Source organism: Bos indicus x Bos taurus, chromosome 3 (genome assembly GCF_003369695.1).
Source record: "Bos indicus x Bos taurus breed Angus x Brahman F1 hybrid chromosome 3, Bos_hybrid_MaternalHap_v2.0, whole genome shotgun sequence".
Lineage (NCBI taxonomy): Eukaryota > Metazoa > Chordata > Mammalia > Artiodactyla > Bovidae > Bos > Bos indicus x Bos taurus.
In genome coordinates, this window is record NC_040078.1 from 947,636 (window position 1) to 969,490 (window position 21,855).

At 40.3% G+C, this 21,855-nt stretch overlaps 1 protein-coding gene across 1 annotated transcript in view; it reads right to left on the reverse strand.

The window, feature by feature from the left end:
* MPZL1 (myelin protein zero like 1) overlaps nucleotides 1-21,855 on the reverse strand; it is an 81,843-nt gene that overhangs the window by 24,906 nt on the left and 35,082 nt on the right. The window contains exon 2 of the mRNA XM_027526477.1: nucleotides 1,417-1,583. Coding sequence (XP_027382278.1) covers nucleotides 1,417-1,583 — 167 coding nt within the window. The remainder of the gene's footprint in view (nucleotides 1-1,416; nucleotides 1,584-21,855) is intronic.

Here is a 21,855-nt window from a genome sequence, read left to right on the forward strand (position 1 = left end):
TAATATTGGTAACAATATCGATAAAAAGTTGCATTTAAGAGATGCTGAATTATTTTTTTTTCCTGGAGCGTCTGAGGCAAGAAAAGGGCCTTAAAGTGTCACTGACTTATTTTGCAAGTGCCTAATTCAGAAGCCCTAGGTGTTCTTTGGAAGGAATGATGCTAAAGCTGAAACTCCAGTACTTTGGCCGCCTCATGCAAAGAGTTGACTCATTGGAAAAGACTCTGATGCTGGGAGGGATTGGGGGCAGGAGGAAAAGGGGACGACAGAGGATGAAATGGCTGGATGGCATCACTGACTCAATGGACGTGAGTTTGAGTGAACTCTGGGATTTGGTGATGGACAGGGAGGCCTGGTGTGCTGTGATTCATGGGATCGCAAAGAGTTGGACACGACTGAGCGACTGAACTGAATCAGAAGAATGCATCATTAATCACACTGGAGAAGTAAAGAATCTCATGAGGTCATCGTGACATGAGTCAGTATGGTCATTGTGACATGAGTCAGTATGGCCATCATCAAAAAGTCTACAAACAATAAATGCAGGAGAGGATATGGATACAAGGGAATCCTCTTGCACTGTTGGTGGGAATGCAAATTGATACAGCCACTATGGAAAACAGTATGGAGATTCCTTAAAAACTAGGAATAAAACCACCATATAACACAGCAATCCCACTACTGGGCGTATGCCCTGAGGAAACCAGAATTGAAAAAGATACATGCACTGCAGTGTTCACTGCAGCACCATTTACAAAGCTAGGACATGGAAGCAACCTAGATGTCCATTGAAAGATGAGTGGATAAGGGAATCGTGGTACATATATATAATGGAATATTACTCAGCTATAAGAAAGAATGCATTTGAGTCAGTTCTAATGAGTTGCATGAACCTAGAGCCTATTATACAGAGTGAAGTAAGTCAGAAAGAGAAAGACAAATATTGTATATTAACACATATATATGGAATCTAAAAAGATAGTACTGATGATCCTATATGCAGAGCAGCAAAGTAGACACGAACATAAAGAACAGACTTTTAGACAGTGGGGGAAGGAGAGAGCAGGATGATTTGAGAGAATAGCACTGAATCATATAATTACCATAAGTAAAGTAGATAGCCCCTGGGAATTTGATGTATGATGCAGGGAACCCAAAACCATGCTCCATGACAACCTAATGGGGTGGGAAGGGGAGGGAGGTGGGGGTTTCAAGAGGGAGGGGCCATATGTATACCTAATTCGGACTCATGTTGATGTATGGAAAAAATCATCATAATATCCTCTAATTGTCCTTTAATGAGAGGATAATATATATCCTTTATATATCCATAATATCCTTTAATTATCCTCTAATTAAAAAAATAAAAAGAACATCGTGAGATAGGACCCGTAGAGATCAAACAAGCATTCCTACCGACACTGTGGTGTCAGTCCCCTCTGGCTGGAAACTCCAGGAGACTGAGGTCAACGTGCCGGTTGTGTTAGTAGACTTGAACTTGCACGTCAGCTTCCCTTGTGTCCCATTTGCCACGAAGATTTCTTTTGGTGTATACACCTCCAAGGCCGATACACCGTATGTCACTGGAGAGAGAAACAAGGACAGTTTAGGAGTAGGATTTATCATGAATACCACTGTGCATATTTATCTGAGGACAAAGAAAAGATAAAAGAACATTACAAACTATATACAGTAATCCACCACCACTGTATATTAGAGTCTGGGATTTTTGTTTTTTAGTAAGAAGACATTTTTACTAGTTCAGTTCCACCTAATATTTAAGTTTTCTTTTGAATTAACAGACTTTAATTTTCAGAGCAGTTTGAGGTTTACAGAAAGTAGGTAGTTCCTGGGACTTCCCTGGTGGTCCAGACGTTAAGACTCTGAGCTTCAGCCAAAAAAAAAAAAAAAAAAAAAAAGGGAGTTCCATATATTCCCTCTTGCTTCCCCCAAGTTCCAGTTTTCTCTATTGTTAACACTTTGCATTAGTGTATCACCAACATCCAGAATATTCTATAGCTAGAATCATATAGTTAATGTAGCCTTTTCAGATTGACTTTTCTCATTTAAGCTTCCTTCATATCATTTCATGGCATGACAGACCACTTCATTTTATTGCTGAACAATATCCTTTGTACTTAAGTTTCTCAGTTCATCTACTGAAGGACATCTCATCATGCTTCTCTGATGCTATTTTTAATGATGTGGAGGCCATATTTTTAACTCTTTAAATGGTTCTTACATTCACCTCCTACATTTCAATTTATATCAGGTTGATCTTTTCTCATCTTCCATATTTAAACCAATTTAAACTGTTCTAGGTAAGAGATCACTTTATTTTAAAGCCATGTTCATTATGTAACACACTCTTTTCCTGTATTTAAGGGGAAAAAAAGCGTAACATATCTTGTGTTCATTAATGAAATCTTCCCTACCATTGAATTTCAGTGTGTCAGATAACATGTGTACTCAAGAAATAACTAACCACATTGAGTCACATATTCCTCTCCTCATTGCATTTTTCAGTTAGCCTAAGCCCGGAAAGTAGTAATTAAAATGTCTTATCATTTCAAGATCTACAATCAGAGGCAACTGCAGGAATTATTAAGGACTGTTGCTAAGATAAAATAATCTTCACCTCAAAAGAAACTCTTTCATGGACTAAATGAAGATTAGAAAGAAACTAATTTGGCCTAAAAGTGGAAACAGAGTTAATACAGAAAAGATGAAAAACACCCATTTTCAAAATAAGATATTTTTTAAAGAAATATTTGGGAGAGAATCCCTATCTACAGTGTTCCAATTATTCTTAGAATGTAATAGATGAGTAGAATAAGGAAGGGTATTGTCACGCGGGACTGATGGTCATTTTCAGAATTTTTTCTTCCTGAGGTCTTTATGACTCCAGGCCAAGGAGAGCAGCAGTACTCCCCCATTCTCCCCAACTATCTTCCAAATGTTTATTCTCAGGACACAATGGACACTTTTGGCCATTCTTCTAAATAAACTGATAGCCACACTGAATCAAGTAGATTTTTTTCTGCTAAAGAGGGTGGATTATTATTATAGAGAACAACAGATTATTATTCGTGGTCCAAACCTCAAAACAAGACCTTCTTTTAAGCAAGAAGCAAACAAAAGACACCCCGTGCTATTGTGGGTAGGCAGAAAAGCAGCCCCAGGGCACTTGAGCTCAGAATGAAGGACAAAGCACAAGACGACAATCTGACTTACTCCAGGAAGCAGCACTGGTTTGTGACCCTTATTTACTCTGTGATTGTGACTAGTTTTCTCCACTGTGAGGAGCACTGCAAGGCAAGTCACAGTCTGTAAAATCAATAAATTAAGTTTCTCAACGATTTTCTCAAACAAGATCCCTGCTACAAGGTCCAGCTGCAAGAACTGTTAACCCTGAGAAGTTATTTAAAGATGGAACTAGGCCAAGGGCCCAAGTTTACAGTCATGTAATTTTGACCAAAAGACCAACCAAATCCCTAAATGAGTTTTTAGACAATCTGTTCAAGACAGACAATTATGTCAAAACTGGTTAAAAAACAAATGGCTTTTAAAAACAACAACATATCATCACTCTGGCTAATTTGGACATGTAGTTTTTAGAGTCAGGAAAATCAATTCCAACTCCAGCCAGTCAGCTAGTTGCAGAAAAATAAAATAACTTCATACATAGCTAGTTAACCTCCTCTTATCCCTGACTCTCTCTTACTCCTTTTGTAATTCTTAGAGATTCTGTTAGTCATAGGAAGAAACTCCCCAAACCCTGGTCTCTTTATCTTCTTTTTTCCAATAATCTTGTCCTCAGGCTTATCCCAGCTACTAATTCCCATAAGCATAGCCTAGATGGGGCTTCTCCGCCATGGCACTACTGACGGTCAGGCCAGATTAGTCTTTGTTGTGGAGGCTCTCCTGTGCATGGATGTTTAGCAGCATCCCTGACCTCCACCAGGTGTCTGAAGTATCTTCTCCCCTTCCAGTTGTGACAACCAACAATGTCTTCAGACAACCACAGATTTCCCCTATTCAGGGGTAAGTTGCTCCTGGTTGAGAACTGCTGCCCCAGATCCTATCATCAATACCTGTGCCCCCTCCACAATCTTATTTCAGGCTCTCTACCTCTGATCTTTCCAGAACATTTCCTCCAAAACCCTGATTTTATTGAACCCTTCAGCCACATTAAAACCCAGAATCCATCAGTCCTGCAACCCTTTTACAGTCTCATCCATTCTGCATCTCTACCAGGGCAGCTGATCACAGATGGAGAAAAGCACACAATCCCACTGACTGGGCTTCCCCTTAAACCCATGACCATTAACGTCAAACAGGACTCTTAATGGTGCCGAGCAATCCTCCCACATCCCCTCTCCGTCAAGGATCCACTTTCCTAAATGACTACTTTATGCCTTCTCTTTAACCTCAACCGGGGACCGCCCCCGCTGCTTCTGCTCAGCTAATGACCGTGCTGCCTGTTTCCGTGAGAAAACAGAATCGGAAGAGAAGCTCTCCGTGTCCCCAACCATATCCTACCCTCCCTCCGCCTGCATCTGTGGCCTGTCCTTCCTCTGCAGGAAATGTGTGTGCCCCTCTCCACTGTGCGCTGCGTCTCATCTCTCAGTCACCTTAGAGACACTGATCTAGCAACTCTCGCTTTTTCTCCTGAGTTTTTCATTCTCTACTGAGTTACTGTCATCAGCCATAGAACTACATACATTTATATAGTATTTATTATTCTATATATACTATATACTTTAGCGGAAAAAAATCTTGACCCTGCATTGCCCCCCAGGTAAGATCTCTTTGCCCTCTTCTAATCTACAAATCTTAAAATAACTGTCCACAGTCACTGTGCCCATCTCCCTCCTCCCATTTTCTCTTGAATAAACCCTGTTCAGACTTTCATCCCCAGCACTCCACTAAAACGGTTCTTGTTAAGAAATCCAATGACTTCCATGTGGCTAAACTGACAGTTAATTCTCAATCTCATCTTATTGACTGAACTACATTAGATACAATTGATCACTCCCTCCTTGGAACAATTCCCCCCCCCCCCCCAATTTGGTATTAGTATCTCATCCCTTTTGATTCTCTCATCAGCTCCTCCTTTTCTAGTCCCCTGACCTCTATATGCTAGATGGCCCCAGATCATCCCTCTGAACTCTTAAAAATCTTTTTAAATTTTGGCTGCACTGGGTCTCTGTTGCAGCCCAAGGGGGCTTCTGTTATTGTGGAGCTCAGGCTAGAGAGCACATGAGCTCAGGAGCTGCAGGACATGGGCTTAGTTGCCCTGCGACATGTGGATTCATAGTTCCGTCCAGGGGTCGACCCCGTGTCCCCTGCGCTAAAAGGTGGATTCTTAACCACTGGACCACCAACGAAGTCCCTCACCCCTCTGACCTCTTATCTAGTCATTCTCTTGGTGACCTCATCTAGTTTCAGGGCTTTAAATATCTCCTAAATGCCGATGACTCCCGTGTACACACACACACACAAACATACATATGCAAGTGTTTACCCAACAATGTCACTTGAATCTAACTGGCATCTTAAATTTAACAATGTAAAGATGATTCCCACTTCCAAATCTGCCCTCCACTTTAATAAGTGACAACTCCAGCCTTCCAGTGGCTGAGGTCAAAACTCTGGACACCTTTCTTTCTCACAATTTACCTCTAAGCCATCACAAAACATGTGTCTCCACTAAAAATATATCTAGAAGTGGAGCTCTGCATGCTCTTCCAGTGCTACCATCTTGGTCCATTCCACCATCATCTTTCACTTGGGTTATTTCTGTGACTTCCTAAGCTGGTTCTCTCTTCCACCCTCAGCCACTTAACTGCAGCCAATACACAGGTCAGAGAGATCTTGGCCTCTCTGATCTTATCACTCTACACAAAACGCTCCAAGGATTCCCCACATCAACCAGGATCAGGTCTGAGCACTCACAGTGGCTCATAGAGCCCAGGGTAAGCGAGCCCCAACCACCTCTCAGACTTCATCTCATCTCCTGCACTTTCCCCCAAACATGCTGAGTAGTCACCCCACCGCCTGGCCGTGCCTCTGCCTCTGCCCGTGGTGAGCCCCAGGACAGAGAACAGCGCGGATGAGGAGATGGGAAGTCGTCATGCATGAGAACGAAGAAGGGCCATCAGCCGAGAGAACTGCTAGGAGTAAGGTACTCTGCACAGCTGATCTCAGGGAGAAGTTTCAGCAGAGATTTACACTGCGTGTGGTAACATGCACATCAAAGAATCCCGAAGTGCTTACAGCAGTTTCTGATCAGCTGTGAGGAACCCCTTAGAAAGTTTCTCCTGTGTGGGGGAAGAGAAAGGAAAACATAGATCTCCTTCTCAGACTACATTCCATGTAGCCCAAGCCAGGGATGAATTCACTGGATTCTTAAACAATTGGAAATGGTTTGCTTTGTCAGCCTTTTTTTTTTTTTTAAAGTGACTAGGAGTATTATGGAAGTACATAGTAAAATTATTCATAGAAGAGAGTTTTAAGGGGCTAGTTAAAATGGCTAAAGAATGCAAATATAAAGAACACTGAGATGTAGAGAAACTATTGTTCTAATCCACGTCATCCCATGTCACTGTAGACTGGACTCCCAGTCTGAATAAGACATTACATAGGTATTTTTTAGGCTTCAGATTTACGATTATGGAATAGTGACAAAAATCATTGTGAAAAGTATTAAAATTGTGGTTTAAAAACTCATTGCTAGGGGGAAAGGTCTCCTGCTGATTCCTGGAAAAACCTTGCCTCAGGAATAAAAACATAGAAATGAAATAAAAAGATTAAGTAATATGCACATGTTTTTACAACTGGCCAACTTTGTATTCTGAGTTACATATTAACTTACAGATAAACTTCAGAATGGAAACCAGAGCTGTTCTGATGTGCTCTAGGAAATAAATTTCTAAATAAACTGCTGCTGCTGCTTAGTCACTTCAGTCATGGCTCCTCTGTCCATGAAATTCTCCAGGCAAGAATACTGGAGCTGGTTGCCATTCCCTCCTCCAGGGGATCTTCCCAACACAGGGATTGAACCGGGGTCTCCTGCATTGCAGGCAGATTCTTTACCACTGAGCCACCAGGGAAGCCCTGTAAATGAACTATGTTGCCACTCAAATTTTCAATTTGAAAATATATTTTGAAGATCATTATCACTCCACTCAGCAGTGGGGTGATAATGATCTTCAAAATATATTTTCAAATTGAAAACACCTGCAAAATCATTTGACAAATAATCACAAAGTTGTGAAATCAACTTGCTAAGGGTCATTTCTACAGTAGTCCAATACAATACCCAAAACTTGATATTCTTCCATTTTGGACGGAAACCTGAGCAGTTTAGGGGGAAAGGGGGTACAAATACAGAATACAAACAACATCCATCACAACCACAAAGAAGAAAAGCAAATTCAAGAATGTTTGCCCAAAGAGCTACTCCTGATATGATCTATTTCAAATGATTGAAGTAATACAATGTCAATCATGTCTCCCAACTAACATGTCAATATGCCCTTTAACACCAGTAAACTCTGATACCACAAAATCATTTTAAATGCACTGGAGTAGCATTACTACGAACTAATTGCCTGGTTTAAAATAACAATGTTTTCACTGTTATTGTTGAAGCAATTCCTTGTCTTGTTAATGCTGGGTCCATGGGTCGTACCCTGGTTTGTAAAAACCTTACCCTTTTACCAAACGCTGTTAAAGTTTTCCTTGAAATTGAAAGGCTTTTGTTTCGACATTTTTTTTAAGCGCTTAGATGTTACCAGTATATTTTCCTCTTTAAAAGAGTACAATCAAGCAATCTAACAGCTTTCTGGCTTATTTCTTGTCTGCTGTTGGTCTACGGTGAGAGTCTGATATTGTAATATATCCTAGCACAAGCATAAATATGACTTATTAAAACACAGTAAAAGAGAGGGACGAGAGAGAACACTGAACACAAAATCAAGACTAGCAGTCCTGACTGTAACAGGGTGGCCAGGGCAGGATGTGTGCAGCCCACACTACTGGTTGTGTTTAATTTCTTAGGCTAGGTAGTGAGGGCATGGGAGCTGGGGTTTGTTTGTTTGGGCCACACGGTCTGTGCAAGGCATGTGGGATATTATTTCCTTACCCAGGGATTGAACCCATACCCCCTGTAGGGGACGCTCTTAACCACTGGACCACCAGGGAAGTCCCCATGGGAGCTCGTTTTTAATGTGCACTCTGAAAAGTGTATCCACATGCATGCGCTCACGTGCGTGTGCACACACACACACACACACACACACTCTTTCTTTTGTATATATTTTATTTCTCATAATAAAAACTGTTTATCTTTAAAGAGAGAAAGGAAGGTATCAGTAGGTATTTAGAGATTACTTATTTAATTCCCAAATGCTCCAGTGAAAGCATCCAGCTCACGCTGCTCTCCCAGTGTGGCTGTGACTCCCTGGGCGGATGAAGGGAGTCAACGGGCCGTGTGTGTCGGCAGAAACAAGGCCGGTGCCAAGTCAGAGGCCAGTCTGCGGCCAACGAGGGCGGCCTTCTGCCATGCATCACGGCTGTTCTGGCTCTGCCTCAGCTTGGTGGCACAAGGTAAGGAGAGGCTACAAAAATATACTCTATTCAAGGAGCCATAAGTATTAATAAATTAAGCTATTCGTCAGGAACATGCAGTTATAATTCAGGCCACAATCTAAACAAAAGTGACTTCCTCCCCATGCCTGCCCCACAGGCCTCACCTGTGCCGTTTCACATCCTGCCTTTCCCCTCAAGGCACCCTCATCCTCCACAGGGGCCAGCTGCCCGCCAGGAGCTGGTCCTCCTCTGTTTACCAAGCCACGCCTGCCCGTCAGTGTGCTGACTGTCTGAATGGTGAGGGGGAAATGAATGGATTAAAGAAATGAATCAGAGACCAAACTCGACTCATTTGAGCTCAGCCATAAAAAATTATACTTGCTTCACAAACAATGGCTTCAGCATAATGCCCAAGACAAAACTGCAGAGATTACTCAGGGTTAAGTTTGGAGGCTGACATCGTCTTAGAGGAAGCTTAGATACACAGCTTTCCTCCAAGAGTCACCTTCCTATTTAGACGAGAAAATCCCAAAGGCAATTCATCTTCTGAAATGTTCAATTAAAAAAAAAAAAAAAAAGTTATGTGCTATCACTAACACACAGGATCACCAGATTCCCCTCAGAGTTGATTCCTTCCACTCACGATTGATGGTGAACTGGCCACATCTCTACCCTTAACCTTTTTGCACCAACAAAGACCTTTCTGTTTCTCAAATGAGAGATTCAAAAGGTCCTGAATCAGACCAGTCATTGCACTGATCACTTGATTCCTTAAAGCACTGGCATTTCTTGCTTGCCCTCCTCTATGTATGCACTGTTCATCTTTCTTTCCTTGCTACGGCTTTCCTTCTTTCAATCAACCATTATTCTTTCAAACCATGCTGGGACTCGGCTTCTGCCCTGAGTGGACTGACAGTCACGTGGAGACAAATGAACAAACATCTATAGTACAGTGGCAGAGGCACCTGGCCCGGCTGCGGGGATGTACCCAGAATGGCTTAGAGACAGAGCAGTTTCCACCAAAGTCCAAAGTCTCCAATCAAGCAGTCAACACAAACGCCACAACCTGAACTGTATCTTCTGTGTCCAAATATTTGTCCAAGATTGTCAAAACATATCTCAGTTTTTAGCAAGCAAGTGAAAATAAGACACTTTGGGGAAGAAATCAGATCATTTTACTTCTGACGGAGTATAGTGGACTAAATGTTCAGCATAAAAAACATGTTGTAAGCTCCGGAGGCATATCCATGGATAACAGAATAACACTCTCACATGCTCTGTATTTCCCAAGTGCTGAAATGGCAAAAGACCAAGCAAAAGGCCACTGTACTGTAAATCTATATTTCCAAACTCTCAAATTTATATTATTAGAAGGCCTACAGTATATTAGAAGATATTTGATCCAAAATGTCATCTAAGCCAAAAAAGGCTAATACAAAATATTATAAAAACAGCAAAACAAAAGTATGTGCCTATAGTTGATTGCAAGGAGGATATTCCTTGTCTCCAAAATAAGACAAAAAGAAAAAGAGCAACAGCAAACCACCACTTCAGTGCTCACTATGGGTTAAACATTATCAAACTCTGGTACATTTATTATTTTCCAACATCACTGTTGACTATTATTTGTTGGATGGAAGCTCAGAGAGGCAAAAAACTTGCCCAAGTGACTTATTCAGCAGTTGCAGAACCCTCCAATCCAAAGCCTAGCTCTGTTCACTATGCTATTTATCAACCTTTAACAAAGTCCTAATATTACTCAAACAAAAATTTTACAGGGAACCCCATACACAATGAAGATAGGGGTAGTTTTCATACACAAGTCAGACAAGAAGTACTCAAAACTTACTATAATAAATAAGTTCCAGAAGTAGAACACAACACAATGGTTCCAAACCTTGTTTATATTTTGGAATCACCTAGAGAGCTTTGAAAAATAGTGATGTCTATTGAAACAACACTGTCTGATATTGTACCAATGGATATATGTCATTATACATTTATCCAAACCCACAGAATGTACAATACCAAGAATGCAAACGATGGACTTTGACTGATTATGATGTGTCGATGCAGGTTCACCCATTGTAATAAGTGTGCCACCCTGGTGGGGATGTTGATAATGAGGAAGGCTATGCACGTGTGGAAAGCACAAGGAATATGGGTACGTGGCTACGTGCTCAGTTTTGTCTGACTCTTTGCGACCCCATGTGCTGTTGCCTGCCAGGCTCTTCTGTCTATGGAATTTTCCAGGTAAAAATACTGGAGTGGGCTGTCATTTCCTACTTCAGGGATCTTGCCAACTCAGGGATCAAACCCATACCTCCTGCCCTGGCAGGCGGATTATTTACCATTGCACCCCCTGGGAAGCCCGGTATATGGTTATACAACCTCCCCATTTTTCTGTGAAAAATACAGTCTATTTAAAAAATACTGGTGCCTATGTCCTGCCCCTACTCCCAGGGATTTTGATTTAATTAGTATATTTGTGGCCTAGGCATCACGATTTTTAAAATGCCCTCAGGGGCTTCCCTGGTGGCTATGGTTCAGATGGTAAAGAAGCTGCCTGCAATGCAGGAGACCCAGGTTCAACCCATGGGTTGGGAAGATCCCCTGGAGAAGAAAATGACAACCCACTTCAGTACACTTGCCTGGAGAATTCCATGGACAGAGGAGCCTGGTGGGCTACAGTCCATAGGGTCACAAAGAGTCAGATACGACTGAGCAACTAACACACACACGGGTGATTCTAAACTTGTAACCACCATCCAACACACCAATGAGATGTTGGACTCTACTTACGATACTATAATAAAAAAGACTATGCTGAAGCAGATGAGCCAAGCCTTGCCTGGCATTTAATTGAATGTAGGCCGAAGCAAGTTGACCTGTAAAATACATATTAGTGTACATGTGTGGATCTGAAGCTTTCAAAAGATGTGGCAGTGCTCTACTGCACTGTTAAATGCACACTCACAAGTTTAAATGTACACATAGAAATTACAAAATCCTGCTTTATTCTGAAGAATGCACTCGCTGCAGGAGTTAACATGGTGGCAGTATCCAAAGTCCCCAAATTATGTATATAATTTAATGTCCGGCATGCTATTCCTTATTATTATTTTAATTGTTAAAAATATACTTTAGAGGGCTTCCCTGGTGGTCCAATGGCTAAGATTTTGCGCTCCCAATGCAGGGGGCCGGGATTGATCCCTGGTCAGGGGACTAGATCCCACATGCTGCAACTAAGACGCAGAACAGCCAAATAAATAAATAAAATAATTACTTTATAATCTTTATATATACACACATATATGTGTGTATGTGTGTGTGTATATATACATGTGTGCTAAGTTGCTTCAGTCATATCTGACTCTTTGCGACCCTATGGCTGGTAGCCAGTCAGGCTCCTCTGTCCATGGGGTTCTCCAGGCAAGAATACTGGAGTGGGTTGCCACACCCTCCTCCAGGGGATCTTCCTGAACCAGGGATTGAACCCAGGTCTCTTATGTTTCCTGTACTGGCAGGCAGGTTCTTTATCACTAAGTCCACCTAGGAAGCCCTAGCACCACCAGGGAAGCCCACACACACACACACACACACACACACACACACACATATATATATACACACACACGTACATACACATTTCAGAATCAAACAAAATGTACATCAAACATTTGGAAATTCTAAAGTACTGTTCCTGAAATCCCCTAGAAGTCTACTGATGAGAGCTTGAAACAACGCTTATCTGCTTGGTTTTTGAGAAATTCAGGTTTAAGTGTATAAAACCAGGGTCTACTACCATAGCAACCTGAAGCTGGACAAACAGACTAACCACATTTTTGTTTGTTTGTTTTTGTAAACTTTAAACATTTTTTTAAAATGTTGGGTGTGCCCGATTTTTTAAATGTTGGGGCACACCCAATTAACAATGTTGTGGTAGTTTCAGGTGGATAGTGAAGGGACTCAGCCACACATATACATGTATCCATTCTCCCCAAACTCCCCTCCTATCCAGGCTGGCACCTAACACTGAGCAGAGTTCCACGCGCTATACAATACGTCCTTGCTGGCAATCCATTTTAAACACAGCGGTGTGTACATGACCTTCCCAAAGTCCCTAACTATCCCTTCCCTGGCAACCATAAGTTCGTTATCTAAGCAGACCAACCACATTTTAACCACACAGGGGGAAATGAATTAAATGAGGGAGGAAATATTCAACCTTTATAGGGCCACAGGTATGTATTGAAAGAGCTGATCTTACCTGGTGATTCTTTGGGCAGGTTCTGAATTAAATGCAAATTTGTCCATGCTAGTTTTTAATTTAAAACCCAGTTTAAAAGCTCCCTTATTTGCTTCCAAGCTTTTCAAAGCGACATCCTCCTTCTCCTGCTTTATATTTGGTGAGGGCGATTGCTGGTGGGCTGGTATTAGCTTGCTCTTGCTTCCTTCAACATGCCATGCAGCTGGCACATTTCTGGGCACCGTTGGGAATGAGGCCACCTCTGAAATCCTACAGAATCCTGACTCCACCTAAACAGGACTTCAGGAAAAATCTCCCTGATCTGACCACCTCTTGCCCCCCACTACTCAATATTTCTTGCATGCCCCTCTACAACTGCAGTCTACTGAAGCTGCATTTTCAAGTGAGAAGCCAAAGCTTTTTGATACTTAGTCCTGCAATTGTCCTGAACTTTACTATGACTCAAGACTCTGAAAGAAAGAACCTCATCTTCTTTGCCCTGTGTGTACCCAACACCGGAGACAGTTCCTGGTGGTCACAAAGTTCTCAGGAACATTTAAGGAGTAAGCAGACAGGTTGCATTTTTAGGATTCCTATAATGTGAAGCTTTGGTTAATGAAACGTATAAGTACCCTTGAAAAAGAGAAGAAAGAAACCAAGTTGCCCTAAAATGGAAATCTAATTCCACTCAAACTCTCTGGCTCTTAGAAAAATCTGGCAAAACAGTTCAGATTAATTAGTACAAATTTACAACTCCCCAAAGAGTTCAAGTGTAAATGCTTACCCTTGGAAAGAAGTAAAATACAAGACAAGAATGAAAATATGTGCCCTCTTTCCTGTTGAGATTCAGGCTTTGTTAAAATAAAACAAAGACAGTAACATCAATTAAAGAACTGACTTATTATAGCAAATAAGTGCTAGGTTCTGCGGGGATGCAGTCTCATTAAATACTATGCACATATACAAACACACAAGAATGTATACAGCAAATATTAGACGCATACAGCATGCAGAGTCAGAGCATAAGGGAGGACACAGAACAGCCCTCCAAACAAGGCTTACAGGCTGCCTGATCTGTATTTTATTTCCTGTTTATACCACCTTATCGTCCCTAGAAAAGTTCCTATAAAGCATCTCCCTAAAGTAGCAAATAGACTACATGTAGTTAATTAAAGTTGAAGTTTGAGAAATGAAGAGGTCAGGGAGTATTTTAGGGAAAATATACTAGAATTTTATCTAGAATGTTGAGAAGAATCAAGACAGATAGGAAAAGCACTTTGCAGAGACAGAAAAGCATGAGACACTGTTTCAAAACGGATTGTGTAGATTAGTTTGGCCAGAGTAGAAGACAATGTTATAGCTGAAAGGGGGGACTTCCCTGGAAGCACAGTGGAAAAGAACCTGCTCGCCAACGCAGGGGACACAGGTTCGATTACTGGTCCGGGAAGATTCCACATGCCTTGGAGCAACGAAGACGGGGTTCCACAAGTACTGAGCCCGACTCCAGAGCCTGAGCGCTGCAACAAGCCGCAGCAGTGAGAGGCCTGAGCGCCACAGCTGCAGAGGAGCCCCGGCTCACCACAACTGAGAAAGCCCTTGCACGACAACGAAGATCCGGTGCAACCAGAAATAAGTAAAAGGACTGCAAAATAATAATAAAGTTGAAAGGGTAAGCTGAGAAGCTGGCACCTCATCCTGTGAGCAAATGGGCAACACTGCATATTTTTAAGTTGGGCAATAAGGTAAAAGTGGGCTTCTTGGCAGAGATGTGAAGAAACACAGAAAAATGAAGAAAAGGAGAGGCATTTTTTGAATATTTTCTCAAACAATTTTTGTTTCGTTCATTCTGCCCCCAACACTGGACAAAAAGTAGAAAAACTCCTCTAAATCTTTCAAAAGCAACAATACTACTAAAAAACCAAATTATTTTTATATTTTTTAACCTACAAATTGACTTTAGATACATAAAGGATATTTTTAAAAACTAAGAATTGTACATATATAATTTCTTTGAAATAATTAATAGTAAGGAATTCTACATAATCATTGGAGAAGGCACTGGCACCCCACTCCAGTACTTTTGCCTGGAAAATCCCATGGACGGAGGAGCCTGGTGGGCTACAGTCCATGGGGTCTCGAAGAGTCGGACACGACTGAGTGACTTCACTTTCACTTTTCACTTTCATGCATTGGAGAAGGAAATGGCAACCCACTCCAGTGTTCTTGCCTGGAGAATCCCAGGGATGGAGGAGCCTGGTGGGCTGCCATCTATGGGGTCGCACAGAGTCAGACACGACTGAAGCAACTTAGCAGCAGCAGCTACATAATCATATTTGTCATATGGTTGCCAGTTTCAGTTTCTTGAGGTTATTTTTTGACAGCATAACCATTTTGATGAAAATCTTGCTAAAATGTATTATTTTTCTTCTATCTTCATAAAAAGATAACACAGTGAGTGAAGATTTGCAGAGAAACAATATTTACATAGTTGTGAAGCATTCCTCCACAAGATAGGTATTAACCAGAGGGGAAAAGTAGTTCCTTTACAGTGGAGAAATAGGGCAGGTACCGTGAAAATGCAGTGAAAGTGCCTAGTCCTAACCACTGGCCTTCACGCATGCCTGCTAAGGCACTTCAGTTGTGCTGTGACCCTAAGGACGGTAGCCCACCAGGCTCCTCTGTCCATGGGCTTCTCCAGGCAGGAATACTGGAGTGGGTTGCCATGCCTTCCTCAGGGTCTTGTAGTCTTTAGGAAATACACATTAAAGTATTTAAGGATAAAGGTGGCACCGCCCACCCTCCACAGTATTAAAGGATAAAGTACCAACATTTCTGCTGTTTTTACATAGTTGAAAGATATACATACAAGGATTAAGAAAATGTAATAAAATATGAACATTTGAGGTACCTGGTTGAACAGTAGACGGTATTCTTTGCATTCTTTCACTACTTTTCTGTAAGTCTAAAATTATATCAAAATAAAGATGAAAAGTGTGAAGTCAAGTGGGCCTTAGAAAGCATCACTACGAACAAAACTAGTGGAGGTGATGGAATTCCAGTTGAGCTATTTCAAATGCTGAAAGATGATGCTGTGAAAGTGCTGCACTCAATATGCCAGCAAATTGGGAAAACTCAGCAGTGGCCACAGGACTGGAAAAGGTCAGTTTTCATTCCAATCCCAAAGAAAGGCAATGCCAAAGAATGCTCAAACTACCGCACAATTGCACTCATCTCACATGCTAGTAAAGTAATGCTCAAAATTCTCCAAGCCAGGCTTCAGCAATATGTGAACCGTGAACTTCCTGATGTTCAAGCTGGTTTTAGAAAAAGCAGAGGAACCAGAGACCAAATTGCCAACATCTGCTGGATCATGGAAAAAGCAAGAGAGTTCCAGAAAAACATCTATTTCTGCTTTATTGACTATGCCAAAGCCTTTGACTGTGTGGATCACAATAAACTGTGGAAAAGTCTGAAAGAGATGGGAATACCAGACCATCTGACCTGCCTCTTGAGAAATCTCTATGCAGGTCAGGAAGCAACAGATAGAACTGGACATGGAACAACAGACTGGTTCCAAATAGGAAAAGGAATACGTCAAGGCTGTATATTGTCACTCTGCTTATGTAACTTATATGCAGAGTACATCATGAGAAACGCTGGACTGGAAGAAACACAAGCTGGAATCAAGATTGCCAGGAGAAATATCAATAACCTCAAATATGCAGATGACACCACCCTTATGGCAGAAAGTGAAGAGGAACTCAAAAGCCTCTTGATGAAAGTGAAAGTGGAGAGTGAAAAAGTTGGCTTAAAGCTCAACATTCAGAAAACGAAGATCATGGCATCCGGTCCCATCACTTCATGGGAAATAGATGGGGAAACAGTGTCAGATTTTTTTGGGGGGGCTCCAAAATCACTGCAGATGGTGACTGAAGCCATGAAATTAAAAGACGCTTACTCCTTGGAAGGAAAGTTATGACCAACCTAGATGGCATATTCAAAAGCAGAGACATTACTTTGCCAACAGAGGTTCATCTAGTCAAGACTATGGTTTTTCCTGTGGTCATGTATGGATGTGAGAGTTGGACTGTGAAGAAGGCTGAGCGCCAAAGAATTGATGCTTTTGAACTGTGGTGCTGGAGAAGACTCTTGAGAGTCCCTTGAACTGCAAGGAGATCCAACCAGTCCATTCTGAAGGAGATCAGCCCTGGGATTTCTTTGGAAGGAATGATGCTAAAGCTGAAACTCCAGTATTTTGGCCACCTCATGCGAAGAGTTGACTCATTGGAAAAGACTCTGATGCTGGGAGGGATTGGGGGCAGGAGGAGAAGGGGACGACAGAGGATGAGATGGCTGGATGACATCACTGACTCGATGGACGTGAGTCTGAGTGAACTCTGGGAGCTGGTGATGGACAGGGAGGCCTGGAGTGCTGCGATTCATGGGGTCACAAAGAGTCGGACATGACTGAGCGACTGAACTGAACAGAACTGAAAGATGAAAAATAAATACATTACTTAGTTGAAATTTTGGCTTACTCTTTGGTAACTCAGGACTTGTGTGGACAGCAAGAACACTATTAATTTAGTTTTACCCTCTGGGGCCACTCAGATATGTAGGACTATTTGCCTCTATCCAGTTGCCTCCAGTCATGATTATTTTTCAACTTTTGTACATTAAAATTTAAAAATTTTCTTACAATTATCATTCCAATCAATTGTCAGTATTGCTGACTGCAGTTTGCCTTCAGCATACCCTATTCCACCTCCTGATTAACTGCTCTAATCTATTACAGGCTTGGAAATTCATCTAGTTCATATTTATTTTACAGATGAAAAGACTCTAGTCCAGAAAGGGAAGGAACTTACTGAAGGTATTCATTATCATCAAGAACAGAAAAAGGATTTGAACAATTCCAAAATACTTTTTGTGACATCATGCTAATTTGACTGGTGCATAAAATAAGAGGAAATTGTCTCTTAATAAAGAACTGTGTTATACTGAGGTCAGACTTGTGGTTGCCAAGGGGGAAGGGGGAAAGAAGAGGGATGGATGGGGAATTTGGGGTTGGTAGATGCAAATTATTACATTTAGAATGGATAAACAAGGTCCTACCGTAAAGCATAGGAAACTATATAGAATCTGATGGGATAAAAAAAGAATGTATATGTGTGTACAACTGAGTCACTGTTGTACAGCAGAGATTGGCACAACATTGTAAATCAACTTTTCTTCAATAAAAAAATTTTTTTAATTAAAAGAAAAAAAAAGGAACTGTGTTACAAGTAAGGCTCAGGAACTATAAGGTGTGGGCTTTATCATATTAGCTGTCCCTTGGCCTTTTTGCTTACCTTCAAATGGCCAGACAAGCCTTTGCAGATTATCAAAGTGTTGAGTACATTTCAAGATTTCCTCCAAACTTATTGTTTATTTAAAAAAGAAACCCACATGTTTCAAAATCTCCAGATATTTTACTGCTTACTGAATAGCTGGCTAAATTGCCCAAAGCTTAGATTATTATCCACCTATATTCATATACACAAGAGGCAACAATGCCACAGAAGAGCAAAAGGAGGACATGTGCTAAGTCATCTGTAAACAAATATAGTATAAAATGTATAACAAGATTTTAGAACACTCTGTTCCTCCAAAAGTATTTTTACAGATATTTTCTGATAGCTGAAAGAATCTTCCGCCTCCTGACTTACTGTAAACATCTAATGGAGTGAACGCTCTTGAAATAATTCCTTGGGATCACTCCCCTCAGAGGACTGGCATTTACTCAAAGGCTTCTGAATGATAAGAACTGCTTAGAACAACAAAGTCTGTCAAGTGGTTGAAACTGCCATTACGAGGAAGCTAGTATGAAACGTTTCAAGCCACAAGACATTTTGGAATAATTTCCAAACCCAAATGTTTATATAAACGTCCAATTTAATAAATCTATATAGGAAACTACCCTGGTATCATAAGAATGAGGAAGTTCTTTAGAGCTGATATGAAATAATCTCCAAGACATATTAAGAGAAAAAAGCAAAAGGTAGACACACCATATATAAAAATTAACTCAAACTGTATCACTGACTTGAATGTAAGAACTAAAACTATAAGACAGCATAGTTTTTAGGTATGGTAAAAGTATGAGTGACAAAAGAAAAATAGGTAAATTGGACTTATAATTAAAAATCTTTGTGCCTCAAAAGTATCAAGAAAGTCAACCCACAGAATGGGAGAAAATATTTTCAAATCAACTATCTGTTGAGGGACTTATATCTAAAATATACAAGTAATCCTTACAATTCAATAATAAAAAGACAGACTAATTAAAAGATGAGCAAAGAACTTGAATAGATGTTTCTCCAAAAGAAGACATACTCAATACACGTGACCATTAAGCAAATGAAAAGATTCTCAAACATTACTAATAGTTAGGGAAAGGCACACGAAACCACAGTGTGATACACGAGGCGACGATCTTCGGTTTCTGAACGTTGAGCTTTAAGCCAGCTTTTTCACTTCCTCCTTCACCTTCGTCAAGAGGCTCTTTGGTTCTTCTTCGCTTTCTGCCATTAGGGTGGCGTTATCTGCATATCTCAGATTATTGATATTTATCCCGGCAATCTTGACTCCTCCAGCTTGAGCTTCATCCAGTCTGGCATTTCGCATGATGTACTCTGCATATAAGTTAAATAAGCAGGGTGACAATATACAGCCTTGACGAACTCCTTTCCCAATTCGGAACTAGTTCGTTCTTCCATGTCAGGTTCTAACTGTTGCTTTTTGACCTGCTTCTCAGGAGGCAGGTAAGGTGAGACATGGTATTCCCATCTCTTCAAGAATTTTCCACTTTGTTGTGATCCACACAGTCAAAGGCTTTAGTGTAGTCAATGAAGTAGAAGTCAATGTTTTTCTGGAATTCCCTTGCTTTTTCTATGATCCAATGGATGTTGGCAATTTGATCTGTGGTTCCTCTGCCTTTTCTAAATCCAGCCTGGATATCTGGAAGTTCTCGGTTCACATACTGTTGATTACTGTCGCTATTCAAAAACAGTATAACAAGTATTGATAGGGATGTGGAGAAACTAGAACTCTACATTGCTGGGAATGTAGAGAGTGGGAATGCAAAGTAGTGCAGCCCTTTGGAAAATAAGCCTGGCAGTTCCTCAAATGGTTAAACATGGGGGTACCACGCCCATCACCTGATGAATGGATAAAGTGTGGTACATCCATACAATGGAATATTTTTCAGCCATAAAAAGAAACAAAATATTGATACACGCTGTATCATGGATGCACCTCGAAAACAGCCAAGTGAAAGCTGAATACAAAAGGCCCCATAGTATGTGATTCCATTTACACAAAATTTCCAGAATACGCAAACTCACAGAGACAGGAAGTAGACTGGTGGGGACTGGGAAACAGAGGGGAATGGGGAGTGACCACTAATGAATACAGGGTTTTATTATGGGGAATGAGTATTGTAAAACTGGATAGTAGTGATGGCTGTCCTATTCTGTGAATCATTAAACAAACAAAACAAAACACTGAATTCTACGCTCTTAAAGGGTGAATTTCACAGTATGCAAACAGTATCTCAGTGAAGTTGTTTAAAAAAAAAAAAGAAGTTGCTGAACAATGTGTATGGAATGCTACTGCTTACAGATTTACTCACATTTCCATAATACATCGCTGGAAAGATACAATGTTAGAAAGCTAACATTGGCCTCCTCAGCGAGGGACCTGGAGACATAGGAAGATGATGTAGGCATATTTTCCATTATGTATTCTTTTTAAACTTCTGAAATATGTCAATATAGTGCTATTCAAAATTTTTTATTAGAAATAAAATGGAATTGGAAAATGTTTTTAATAGACTGGCTCTTTCCACTGGCTTGACAATATAAAGCTGTATGCAAAACAATACACTCAAATGCTGTAGATGGTAATAAGTTACTAAAATGAGCCTTAAGTAACAGAAAATCAGTACAGTTTCCTTTTCTATCCTGTTTAATTCTGGGTCCATTAATTTCCCTTTTGGTATTCTACTGCTTTGTATCTCAGCGGCTCTTTGATGAAGTAATTTTCTGTACCTCTCTTAATTGAAAAGAAACCCAAACTTAAATTTCTTCAACTTCAGATCAAATTCCCGAACTTGTTAAAAAAAAAAAAAAAAAAACAGCAAGATAACGTATTTTTTTAAATATATATATTTTATCGAAGTATAGTTGACTCACAATGTTTCAGGTGCACAGCAAGGTAATTTAGTTACACATACACACATATATTATTTTCCATTATAAGTTATTATAAGATATTAGCTCTAGTTCTCTGTGCTATACAGTAAATCTTTGTTGTCTGTTGCATATCTATTTTTTTAAGTTAGAAATCTAGTATTCTATTCATACTAAGTCAAACAAGTAGAGTCAAAATGTCATAAATTTTTTAGCTAGGCAACAAATCATAAGTTTTCTGATTATATACATATATTACACATACTATTTATATATATGTATAGAAAAGCTTTTCTACTACACTTGATAAAGGCTTGAGAAGAACGTCAAAAAAAAAAGAGATGGAGAAATTGGAAAACATAAACGAAGTGAAATGGGAACATTGAATATGAAATAGAAAAAGTAAAACAAACTAGATAAAAGATCATCATAGTCCAGTTGTTTTTCAATACAGCTGCTCATTAGCAACATATGTGGAGCACTGGAGAAAAAAAGTAGTATCTGGGCATTTGTGTTTTTCAAAAATTCCAAGATAATTCTGATACGCATCTGGATTTTAAAAAGTGATTACAGGTTTCTCTATTACATGGTAGTTTTTATGATACAGATTTCTATTATTTACCTGTTAACCAATCATGATTCAACGGTATTGAGTAATAGTTCCTCATAATCACATAATCACAATGGTAAAAGATGTTTACTAGTTTTCACAATCAATAGCCAGACACAAAAAAAAGATAATTACAAATGTAAGCCAAAATGAAACATGATTAACCTAAC